We start from the raw sequence: 13863 nt of genomic DNA, 5'->3' as shown, positions 1-13863 counted from the left end.
AAATGAATTGATAAAAAGTCTTTACTTATAAAAATAGTACTTTTCTCACGTATTGAGGATAGTAACTTAATTATAGCAGCATGTGAGTTTTCTTAAGAACCGAATTAGGCTAAGTGATTTCCGTTCCTTTTACACTAAATTCGTTAATATGAGTGTGAGAATTTTTTAGACCCATTCCAAGTATTTATTTTATTTTGTAAATATATTTACAAGCTAAAGTATGTTATATTTAAATATATAATAAATATATTTTAATAAGAATCACTTTGATTTTTGTGATGTAAGTGTTTTAATAAAATATAAATTTGTAAATTCAGAGTAGGCAAAGTTTTTTTTATTGAAAATTAAATTTGTAAGCATATTTATATATGTTATACAATGGCTAAAATGTTTTATACCATAACATAAGAAAAAGTGGGTATTTGAGTATTTTTTAAAAAAGTACTGTGACCATGAAGTGGTTAAGGTTTGGCACCAAGCTAAAAAACAGGTTAAATTAAGTGACAACTAGTGCTTCTTCCTGAGAATTTATCAAGAAAATTGCCAAATCGGGAATTTGTCTGATTTATTTGCCTTTATTTGTTAAAAAAATATTTTGTATGAATATTTTTGAATTTAACTACAGTTACATTTTCTTATTGAGCTGCATAAAAAAGGGCGAGTCTGTGCTAGATGTTCGAAAATTTGCAAGCTCGGAAATATTAAAATGGTAAAAAATTGGGGCTTCATATTAGGAACTACTCTAATTGGACTTATATTTGCTTTGGTAATCTGAGAAGAAACCACTCTGCGTGGAAATAATCAGATTGCAAAAATGTATGTGGGCTTTCTACAGCTCGAATTATTAAACATGTAAGCAATGGTACCTCGACTCACGAACCGCTCTACATACAAACTTTTATTATGTATTGTTTTGAATTCTATATACGAACCTAGATTCGAGATACGAACCACGATGTATTGCGCTTGAGGGCGCACCGAAACTATTTATTCGAGCAGTATTTGTTGTTTTTTTATTTATCTGAAATACAAAGCAAAGAGTGGTGTGTGCGAAGTATGCTACACGTATTGTACATATTTGTTTTTTTGTGTATATATTTCGGTATTTATGTAATCAATAAGATGTAATGGGAAACTGGGTTTCGAGATACAAACCAATGTCAGAAACGAATTAAGTTCGTAATTCAAGGTATCACTGTAATAGCAACAGCTGTTAAGGAAAATTTTCTCTATGATTCGGATATAAATACGCTAGCCCCAATTTCCTGGAATTGAAATATGTCGATCCATTCTGGTCCTTGGATTATTCACATCCATTGTAACAAATCATTATATTTGTTCTTTTAAACGACTATCTAGTTATCTGTTCATTAATAATATAAAAATATCTACAATAATATACTGTATTTTTGTATATATATTTTTATTTATCAAAATTTCTATAATATAAAATCGTAAAGTAAAAATGAGAATTCTCATTTCTAAAGAAATCAGAATGATTAGTAACAACCTATTATAATTGATTAAAATATTTTTTGTTGCAAAATTCTTTTAATATGCAATATTCTTAGTCTTATCTTTGACAGTTAAAAAATATTCAAAGGTTTTTAATCTAGAAATTCCATCTAAATGCCAAAGCTCACCATACGAGAATTTCTGCCATGAACGAGTGATATGTATAACTACATAAAATGTGCGTAACGTATTTAAAAGTGTGTATGTAATATATTCTATGGCGATTTTGCCATTTTAGTATTTTAGATTCGGGTAAACGGCGTTCCAGGAACACTTCATACACCCTTAAATATTTGTATTAACTCACTTTGTTGAAGGGTCTAAACATACAGGCGATTCTTTTAAAAAATTTATTAAAATTAATATATAACCCCAAGAATTTCACTTTTTAGTATAAAATATTTAGGTACAACCATGTGAACGTATTGTCTGATAAATTTTACATTTAGTAAGAATAAAGTTATTCTGCTTAAAAGTTTAAAACTTCGGTCGACTGTCTCCTGCCTGAAAGTCTTTGTCTTCGGTGTTGACGTGCCGACAGCGCTTAAAAGTTTGTTACTTATTTCAAATTCATGATTTTGTTTAATTGTTATTTCCTATTATTAAATTGTTTTCATATAAACTAAAACTACGTTGATGGTGGCTGCCTATAAGCGCTTCACCCAACAACAAATAAGTCAATAAAGTATATATTATGGAAACATATAGCCATTCTTGTCCCATAGGTAATATACGTAGGTACAATGCCTCGCTGCGGCACTAAATAAAATATTTCGTTTGTCATACTTCACGCATTATGCATAATATATTGTACATTACCTGGTATACACGTCTTGCAAAAGGCGGCCACGATGTTGACGCAAAAAAATGGCACCCAACACACGAGGAACACTCCCATGATTATTCCTACGGTGATTGCTGCCTTGTGGTCGGACACATGGTACGGCGACGACTGTACATGGGTTTGGACTCGCGCCCTGACACTTTTGCGATTGTCGGGTAGCTGGACAGTGCGGGTTACGGCTCTGATGGACTTTACGTGTTTTTGCGCGTAGCAATATAACCTGCCAAAAAAAAAAATTAAAGTTAATGAATCGACCAACTTTCGTGAAAATAATTTGCATGATGGTTGAACATAAAGTTGAATACATATTATATGTACACATCGATGACCTAAAAGAAAAACTCCATAATGGTCAACAATATAAAATGAAAAAATGTGCGCTTTATATTGATTAAATTGTTTTTGTCCATAAATATTTAATATAAGAGGTAACGATAAATTTTAATTTTATTTGACTAAGAGGGATGTTTTTCAACATAAGTATGATAAGCGTACACGCGCCAATGGAAGAAAAATATAATATCTTAAAAGACACCTTTTACTACGAATTAAAAAACATATACATATGATGCTTATCCAAGAAACGATTTTAAAATGGGCATAGGAACAGGGACGTCATTTCAGCTTTCTCTATGGAGGAAGGGGCAAAAGTTGGCCAGTTAGTAATAGTTTTTTTAATATTCTTATTTCATTAAGATTCATAGTACAGGTGGCCATCGACTTTCGCACAATTCGCTATTTCGCACATTTAAAAAAAAGCATCTTTTTAAAAAAATAATTATAAACATTAATGAGAAACGGAAAAACTTCAGTGTTGATACGAACAAAAAGAAATCAAAGATTCATAAACTTCACACGATTCGAGACAAAGATGAAAATTATTAGGCGTTCTGATAGCGGTGAATCTTTTGCTTCAATCGGACATTCGTATGATATGTTAAATTTTGCAAAATAAAAATATAATCAAGAAATACGTTCAAAATTGTGGAAATTAAAGATATATTTCCACAATCTTTCCTAAAAAAACACGGCAAAAAAACATGGAAGAAATGGAAAAATCTTTGTCATCATGGATCGATGACTAACATCAAAAAGATGTCCCTCTGAGTATTTCAATTATTCAAGCAAAAGCTCTTAGTTTGCACAAAGAGTTGAAGGATAGATTAAAAAAAAGACTTTAACACGATTTTTCAAGCAAGTAACGGTTGGTTTTACAATTTTAAAATGAGGTATTCTTTTCATAATATTAAATTTACTGGAGAATCGACTGATGCGGATAAAGATTCTGCAAAAAAAAATATTTCCTAATTATTCAAAATTATTGAAGGTGGAGAATATTCCTTTAGCCAAATATTTGATGTAGATGAGACAAGTTTATTTTGGAAAACTCTTTAACAATGAAAAATATGAATGAAGCCTTCACGCATCTTCAAAATTTTTTAAATATTATGGAAGATTTTGATCCCAATGGAGAACGCATACTCAAGTGCGTAGGGTGAACAATAAAGACATAGCATGTTATAAAATACTATATGAAGAAAAAAAAAAGAATAGTAGTACAGTTAACTCTTCATAACTTTTCAAAGGAAACACCCGCAAACCATACTTAAACGTGTCTCTTAAACGCCTCTTAAACATCTTATATTTACTTGATAAATAAATATTTTAAAATACACACAATTTAAATTTTTTTTACTTTCCTCTACTTTCGAACATTCAACATTCGCACACATTTTCAGGAACCAATTATGTGCGAAAGTCGAGGGCCGTCTGTATTTCATTAAATGACATGCATTTTTCAGACCAAATTAAAGGGTTGGAAACTCTCGCCGCAGTGGAAACGCTTGGTTATCTAGCGTTAATATTAAACATTTTTATATCAATATTACAACTTAAAATAAGTGAGAAATGAATGAATCATATATAAACCAAATAATGTCTGTTTACCTCTCAACTCATAACATTGAACAAATGATCAAAAAGTAGAAAGGATGAAAGACTTGCACTAGCCCTAAGAATGTACGGAATTCCCTTCCGATCAGGTGTTTTTACCAATTAAGAGAAGAGTGAAACTTACACTATGTGCAGTTATGCCGAGTATCGATTGAGACAACAATAAGAATATCGAGAAAGAAAAGTAGAAACAAAATAAGTATTTAATCATAAATTTACACTTAATACCATTGATATGCATACTTATCTAAATGATTAAAAAAAATAAAAAAATAAGGGGAGGTGTATAACTTAAAAATAAGTAAATAATATTGTATGGTACATTTGTATCTTTAATTTTCATATACATAGTCTGTTAAATTATAGCTGATATTATTCAATTTTAAATCATTCATTGCCAAAAAAATGACTACTGACAAATCTCAGGGCGATTCATCGTCTTAATGTTGAAATTGTGTTTGAATTGACATTAAGAAGAAAAACCAAAATATATTTCATAAAAAAATGTAACTTTAACGTTCTAATAAGTGACTAAATAAGTACTTATACATGTATGTCCGTCTGACATGCGACAGTTAAATCTTCTGAAAAAGGAGACGGTACGTGTAGGAGAAATTCAAGACCCTTCTGAGAAATTCAAGCTTTCCATGAGACGGAATAACAAAAACGTTAACATGTAGCATCTCAAGGGAAGGTTCACGACGATTTTGGTAAAAAAAATCAACTGAAAAGGTAATACAATACGTCGTGGAAGAGTTGAAAGTTGATTCGCGCATCGGTGCGCGGATAGATTCGGTGTCGTGTCGCAGGCTCACACACCGATGCGCGCACCGTGATAAATATCTATTATATAATATCAAATACTTTTTTTCGACCTGTAATATTATATAATATGTAATATTCCACCTCTTTTTTTATTATAGTATTATTTTGATACACAAGTAAAACATAAACTGATTAAAAAAATAGTTTTAAAAGTGTAGTAAGTTTTAGATATTCTTAACACATTACGGTCCGGTCACCTGTTTTCGCGTGATAGAAAAACTTCGCGGTCAGTCCGTTCACGCGTTTTCGAGGGATAAAAATAATGTGACTAAGCTTATAAAAATATCATGCAAACGCAATAAAAATAAAAACCTTTATCAAGAGATAGCAATATTTACATTTATAATTATTTTTATAGCATGATAAATATATACATTTAAAATTCTGCGAAAAAAAGCGGAAAAAAATGTGTTTTAATAACAGTTAGTACTCAGCAAAATTATCAGGCATTTTAAAGCTCTTTTCAAGATTCCATAGCATACCATTAGCACAAATATGTATTATAATTAAAAAATTGCGTTAATATTCTATGCGACTTTTAATATTAAATTTATATATATAGTGAAAAACGCATCTAATGCATATATTGTCCAATGGTTACATTATTATTCCGTTGCCTTGAGATGAGTTTTTTCATGTAGTCACCACTAATATTAATTTTAGATTTTTATTTAGTGACTTCGTAGTCAAAAAAATATTTTTAAAGCTTGCAAAACATGCATTAACTAATATTGAATGAAAATAATGTATCTCTCAAAGCAACACCGTCTCTGAAATTTGCGTTTTAGTATTGTCTTTAATTTTTGCATTTTGTAATATATGTTAATTTCAACCGATAGATGAGAAATGAATCAAATAAATATACACTTTAAATAGCCTAACCTAACCCAACTCAACCCAGCACAACATAACTCAACCTCGACTCAAACTGACCGTTACTCCCTTATTCCCTATCTCAATTAAAATACCTTATCTATATTGCCCTCATTTTAAACTTTAGTTTTGCGCTTACGATAAAATTTATATTCATTTTTATTCCTAGGATATAACCGATCTTATGTTAAAAATTGCACCTTTTTTGTTTACATGTGTATTAGGTATATAATACATTTAATACATATTTGAATAGACACCTGCGGATTAAGATGATAAATAAACACAATAGCGTCCATTTAAGCACCACGAGCCCTTATGGACGCATGAAAGGGAGATCCACATATATAGAAGAATGAATAAAAAGCATCCGGTCTCGGACCATTTCGCCCCCTATACTAAAAGCGTGAACACCGTACATTGCTCTCGTTAGTTCTTTCGAAAGATATTCTTTAACGACCCTCGCCATTATATCTAGTTCACCGCCGCCGCTGTGACGTACCAGTATAAAACGATTTTAACTCGAAGCTGTGTGTACACACTGACAAAGCGAACGAAAAGGCAAACACACCATGGCCTTAGATATATCTATGAGCTGAGTGTGTTTAATTTTTTTCCTGTCTACGGCAATATTTCGTTTTATCGAACTTTTTTGACATCATATATTGATGTTTTATTTTTGCTCGCTGTGAATACTGTGCACTGTAAAAACTCATTTAAACATGTTCCAGCAATAAACAAACTCTGTATGAATAATTTTATTTCGAGCAGAATTCAAGATACCACTTTAGCACGAATTTCTTGTACAAGATTTGTAAAGCGGCATAAAGTTACGTTTTCATGAGCGGCAGTAAAATATTAATCCGTTTTTATCGTGTGCTAAAATATTTTTTGATTCGAACCATATGAGAGATAAATATTTTATTATTCAGAAAAATACATCACTCAACTGTACAAAAATTATAATTATATATATGGTGCTTATTATTTTTCCTAGAAACGTATTTGTTTCTTTTGTTCCTTTTTATTTTTTTATCAATTATTGTTTGAATTTTAACAGTTAAATATATTTGATATTTTCACATGTTTATGCGATTTAAATTTTTGTCTTGCTGCGGATAATGAAACATTCGAAGCAAATCTAAGGCAGAAAAATAAAGAACCGACTGACTCTTATTATTAAATGCACTACATTTAATAAAATTGCAGTAGAGAATAGTAAACATTGCTACTAGAACATAGTAAATTGATGAAAAAAATCATAAACAAATCGTAAATTATATTTGCTATTTGGTAATTAAATAATATTAATAAAATTCTGTAATAGTTTACTTTAAATTTAAGCTCATACATTTTTAATTAGTAACAAATATTATTTTTTTTAAATTAAAAATATATAATTTTAAATACCAAAATATTTTTTTAAGACTTATAAAAATAGTAAAAAACATAAATATTGATTTGATATATATAATCGCTAGCTTAGCATATTTTTTATCTTGGAATTGCTTATGTAGATGTAACACACATAAAACACTACATAATTTACATTTAACAAAATAACATTATATTAGTTTTTAACCAATATTATTCCCTATACATACATACTAAGAATAAAGACGTAGTTCTACGTCGAAACAAAATGTACCTATTTCCGTTCATTAAACAATCGGTTAACATCATTATTTTGTTTTCGTTTTTGTTCGGTTCTTATTCTTGATAAAAACTGAATCAAATAGTCAGAAGCCGAAAGTTAGAAGTTTTATTGGGTACTTATAAGTGTTAATTAAGTATTTTGAGATAGAAAAAGTAATGGTCTTACTACTATTTAGTTTGCATTTACGAAAAGAGTGGGTATACATAATAATTATTAAAGTTACTTTAATAATATAAACTATAAAATAGTAAAATAGCTCATTTTAAAATATATTTTAATTTCAGTAGGCAAATTTTTAATCGCTTGATACAAAAATATAAAGACTACGTAATCACTGAATAGATCCACGTAATCGTTTTGTTATTGCATAAATGAGCCCTAAATTTATTCACGGAGTACGCAAATATATAAAGACGATTATTGTGCAAATAAAAAGCCTACATATTTAATTCTTCCATATATAATGAATGAATGCAAAATGGGGTCAAATACTTTATCTATGGCTTTAGTGGAAATTTAGCACTCAAAATTTCTTTAGACATTCACGGTTATAATATAAAGCTGATTTCAATGATGGATTTATTTTAATTAGTACAGATTACAAACATTTTTTTATTTGCAAAAATAGTTGCTAATTTATATAAATTTTAAAATCTTAGTAATGAAATAATATTATTTATATGAAAAAAAAATATTTTACAACTTTTAATTTATTGTTTTAAAAAGGTAGTTTTAATGCTGAATGGTATATTAATGCCCTGTTTTTATAAATGCATATGTTTATTCCATAAATCTTTAAAATGGACCATAAAAACGCTGTTCAGCCGGCGCGTATGGTGAGATACTTTCCCTTTTGCTCGCTCGCGTGTTAAGTAACGAGAGTGAGTGAGAGATAAGCGCGTGTGTTACATGCGTTCCGCACGCCCTTATCTGTCACTCACTCTCGTCACTTAACACGAATATGATTTAATAATTTAGGCATGCTATCTTAGCAAAAACATATTAAATTACTCAGCTGAATAAAAATTACACTGCAATGCAATGAAACTGCGAATATAATAAAATATTAAATTATAAATACGAAAATCAGACTATTGTATATTTGTAGTATATGATCTGTTGTACCAAGATATTTATTATTTAGAGCTTAGATATTTTTTTCATACCTGCAATATATTCCTATCATTACTATGCATGGCACATAGAACGATATACAACTGGACACTACAGCGTAGGACGGTGACAAGTCCAGAGCGCAAGTGGGATATCGCAGCCTAGGCGCTTCTGCAGCATGAGCTGGACGATGTAGACCTAACGATATGGGAACGAAGCTGATCAGTGCGGCTAACAGCCATATAGTGGCTATTGTTCCCACGGCAACTCTTCTCGTCACCCACCTGCCGTACCTGAAAAGAAAACAACATTGTTACTTGAGTATTTTTAGCTAGAAGGTGCGATTAAACTAAGGTAAAAAAATGTTTATTGAGCTTGTATAAGTTGATCATTCATCGCCTATAATTTTGTCAATATTCATTTTTAGCCTTCTAAATCGGTAAACCAATCATTTAAAAGTATACTCTCAGCAGTCAACGAAAAAATATCGCTGCTATAAGAACATAACAGTGATTTATTTTATTTATTTTAGTTAAATTAAGAGCATTGTGACTAAGATTACCCCAATGCGTCACGATGGTAAAAAATAATACATAGTATTATTTTAATACTAAAAGTAATATAGTAAAAATAATACATGCACTAAAAAAGAATCAATAAAAAAACATGAAATAATAAAATTAAATGATACGAACCGGACCAGCTCCTCGAAGCTGACGTTAAACATGTGCAATATCAGCGTATTAAAGAGCTGGATAGTGACAGCCATAGGCGAGTCGGTAAGTGCGGACGTCCTAACCCTAACGATCATCAAAAGAGGACGCGATAGTGATTCTCGAAGTCGTTCCGGAACACAAAACTGGAATTCCTCGAGAATAGTTTGAATGTCGACAACACTCTTTAGTAGTCTAAAGAAATGTTTAGCTACATAAGAAAGGCGCTGAGATACAAGAACGGATAATAAACAAATATGCTATTATAATAGTATATTAATAACCTTTTCGCCTAAAAAGTGAGTTCTTTTCGAACCTCATTACAAAGCCAAGCATCTTGGAAGATTTCTTATAGACGTTCTTATCTACTTGTTTTTAAGAGCGATTCTAAGATCTTTAGTGAAAGTTTCTCTAGCAAATGTACTCACTAAGATAGTAGGAATAATCTAATGGCGAACGGAATCGAGAAAATGACACATTTTCCTACACTAAAATGCAGACGGTTGATGGAACTCCATCTCCAAAAAAAATCTAAATTGCTTTATAGAGAGAAGGTGTAATTAGTAATCAAAAGTATAATGGTCAAAGTTATTAAAAAAATATTGTAAAATAAATTGCACTGTAGGAGTTAAAGATTAAAATGAAAAGGAAAATAATGATTGCAGAACTTATAAAAATAAGCTTTACTATTAAAATTAAAAGATAATATATTTTTTTTGAAGCTGTATTATTATTAAAAATTAAATTCCTATAATCCACTGATTATGCTTATTTTATTTGATGAACTTTTACTACAAAATTATTACAAAATAAATCAAAAACAAGTCCCCACAGATTCTAACAATGGCAGTTAAACGCAACAATGCTGAAGGGTATTGTTACAATCCAAGTAAAAAATAAAATTCCTTGGGGTGATTTGATAAGGGTCGAACACTGATGGTCGATTTCTAAGCGGTTCCTTCTTTTTGCCACATTTCAGCTGCCATATTCAGACACTGTAGGGTATCGTTATAATTAATATAATGTCCATCTATAGCTTACCTCAAGGGGTCTTTAATATGTATGTAGCGATCCAGAGATATGGCACAGAGGTTTAATATCGAGGCTGTGGAACACATGACATCACAAGCGACCCAAGTGTCGCAGAATTGGGCGCCGAACACCCAGTAGCCCAGCAGGTCGTTCACGCCGGCGAAAGTCATGACCATGGCGGCCACGAGCATGTCGGCGATGGCCAGCGAGGCCAGGAATAAGTTGCCTATTCTTCTGAGGCCTCGATCTGTGTATATGGCGATGCACACCAGGACGTTGCCGGCCACCGACATGAAGATCAATACCGATAGGAATATACCTGAAAACAAAAAAACGTGTTAATAAATGGAATATGGTATATGCAAGTTCTTGAATAAATTTAAAAAAATATTTGTGCAATTAATATTATACACAATACGAGAGTAATTTACACTCCCTTTGATTTTTCAGAGTGAAAAGTTTATACAGTCTTTGAAGATGCTAATCGACCGACGACAAGACGTTGTAAAGTTTCATTGCTCGTTACTTTAAATTGAGTTACCTTTTTTATATTTCGAATAAAAATTAATTTTATTACTGGTGTTAAATAATAAAGTTGTTTAATTAAGGTTATTTAAAGAGCGACGAAAAATTATATTAAAATAAAAACACGTTTTTAAAGAGCTGAGAAAGGTGAAAGGATATTTTTTCTTATTAAAACGTGTTCTCTTATACTGTATTTATTCACGCTGCATATTTTGTGATATTCAATTATATTGTCACAGGCAATAACAATCATTTCCTAAGACATACTCTCATAGATTTTATCTGATACTTTTACTTCTGAGTTGAAGTGCATTAGGCTCGAGAACTTCAGCCCATAAGCCAGACAAAAAAATATTATTGAGTGTCGTCTTAATCAGATGTGACACATATGGCTGAATATAAAATATGAAAACTTACATTTAAACCAGCGAGTTTATTGATAGCCTTGCAAATATACACTTTAAAGTTTAATAAGAAAACATATTTACATCCTTAAGAAAGTTATTAGCTGCAGTACCTCAAGGTAGTGTGCTTAGAGCAGTACTGTTATTAATATCATACATGCGATAACCCGAGCTCTTTACTGAAACACATTTATTTAAGGACCACAGGTGCAAGTAACGCTGACCCCTACTATTACAGATTATTGCCATGATCTAAAACGTAATGTATGGTCCATCGGGCTTTTCGTTATTGTCATCAATCTTCGGCTATGCGACGCAGCTTAGCGTCAGTCTTGTAATGCCATCGTTAAGAAATTGTATCAAATGTGATTTGACACGATGAGCTGGCAATGAATATCGAAGTCGATTATGGCCCTAATTTTTACACAGCTTTATGCCAAATACGTGCAAAACGTTACTGAAAAACAACAGTGCTGTCAACAGAAAAAAAAATCGCTTCCACTTTTACTAGCTTGGAATTTTTACTATCTAAATATTTCGTAGAAATATTCCATTATTTAAATACCAATATAATACAAAAAAGCGCCTTTTCATACTTTATTACAAAGGGAAACCTCAGCTTTAATAAGTACGTGTAAAACTTGAAAAAAAAACCCGTTTTCAAAGTAGCAGTTTGGTGAAACTGCACGCCCAAAGTTTCGAAGATCCGCTCGAGCGAAAAAAGACCTACAAACACCCGGCGCGCAGTATACATGAATTTCAATCAAGCTCGAAACTTTCTACTCAAATTTATTTACTGGAAAATACTTTCATAACACCCCGCGAAGCGAGATTCACGGCTGCGTGTATCGCTTATTCGGATGCTTATTGGAATTCGATAGTTAAATGGAGCGTGCTGATATGTTTAAAGGCAGACAGACGTGTACTGAACCGACAAATTTAAAACCTAATTTCCACTTTCGATAAAGCGACACACATACTAAGGTGTGCTAGGGATCCTGTCTGGGAAGCTTTGAAAAAAATTGAGCCGCAAATGCGGTAAAATATTTTAAATAATCATTTAAAGCTTATGGTTTTATGTCAATTTTTTCTCAGAATAACGAAAACTGTTATCGTTATTCTGAGAAAAAATTAAGCATTTCTCACTGCATTCTCACTTAAGTAAAAAATGCTATTTAGGGACTAAGTAGCAGAAACAGTGTCTAGGTCATCTCAGGAACTCTTGGTAGTTCGAACTGGAAGTAGAAAAGCAGCTTGATCAACCTGAAAGTTTGTACATAAGCTTGTCTGCCGGTGTCGACTTAGTGACCGCTACTGTTGATGACTTTTATATCATCGTGAGTATGGGAGGTGAGCAAACATATACGCCCGTCTCCATTTCAAAGGCAGTTGAAATGAGGAAGACGACGATGACAAAATAACAAGATGAGATTTTAAAGACGTTAGTGAAGCGTACAGGTCATACGTAGTCTCTTCTATTGCGTTGGTAGGTCCTTATTGAAGTTGTTGGTACTTGTTCTTGAGCGTCCTGGAGGTAATGCTCAAACAGGAAATGGGGCGTTAGTCCGTTGTCGAAGTAGTCATTGGAGCGAAGTAGTGATCTGAGTTCGAGTGTGTCTAGTCTATTTTTTCCCTCGTTATATACATCATCGTGCGCGTAAGCTATATTCTCACCTCGTTCTTTAGATGGGATAATAAGAATGCAGGCGTAATTTCAACGGCTGCTAGGTCCGCGGGCACTGCACGCGGGACCGTTCGCAGACGCGCAAATGCCGTGTCTCTTGGTAAGTGTAGTTTATAAATCACTTCACTAGTATTCGTAAAACGCATCTACAGTTTTTTAAAGTAAAACTAATCAGTTTTATGTTAAAAATACAGTTTGTTGGTAATTTAATAATTTCACTTAGACACGTGTCCATAATGATTATTGTAATGTGATCAAAATTTTAATATTTGTTTTCCACAAAAATATAAATTAGAATATAATTATATTTCCAGTTAATAAATATCTCACAATGTGTTTATTTATATGTGAAAATAAATTTAACTAATATGTTTTTTCTATTAAAATGTGAGCACTGTTGCTCTTTTCGATTTATGCTCTAAATATTAATCTTAGCTTTAATTTAATGCAATGTATAATAATAAATCATAATAACTACTGAGCTCAATTAAAAATTTAAATATCAAGTTATTTGTTCTTTTTGGCAATACCTAATATAATAAAGTCCAAGTGACACAAAATTATTTTTTTACTGAAATTACATAATACATTTTAAACTTCTCGAGTACCCAAAAGAAGTTATTAGGATTCCGAATAGTTCTATAATTTATTAAAAAAAATACACCAAATAGAGTATTTAATTTGCATTATTTATTGATCATTCATGTTTTTGTATTCCAAAAGGG

At 31.4% G+C, this 13863-nt stretch overlaps 1 protein-coding gene across 1 annotated transcript in view; it reads right to left on the bottom strand.

The window, feature by feature from the left end:
- Window positions 1–13863, bottom strand: part of Dop1R1 (Dopamine 1-like receptor 1) — a 36780-nt gene that overhangs the window by 2816 nt on the left and 20101 nt on the right. The window contains exons 2-4 of the mRNA XM_088199544.1: window positions 10535–10844; window positions 8834–9073; window positions 2335–2579 (exon numbers count right to left, since the gene is read on the bottom strand). Of these exons, the coding sequence (XP_088055670.1) occupies window positions 2335–2579; window positions 8834–9073; window positions 10535–10844 (795 nt within the window). The remainder of the gene's footprint in view (window positions 1–2334; window positions 2580–8833; window positions 9074–10534; window positions 10845–13863) is intronic.

This window comes from Plectrocnemia conspersa, unplaced genomic scaffold (assembly GCF_051122295.1).
Source record: "Plectrocnemia conspersa isolate PC_06_02 unplaced genomic scaffold, ASM5112229v1 ptg000012l, whole genome shotgun sequence".
Lineage (NCBI taxonomy): Eukaryota > Metazoa > Arthropoda > Insecta > Trichoptera > Polycentropodidae > Plectrocnemia > Plectrocnemia conspersa.
This window is presented reverse-complemented; position numbering and strand designations above follow the sequence as displayed.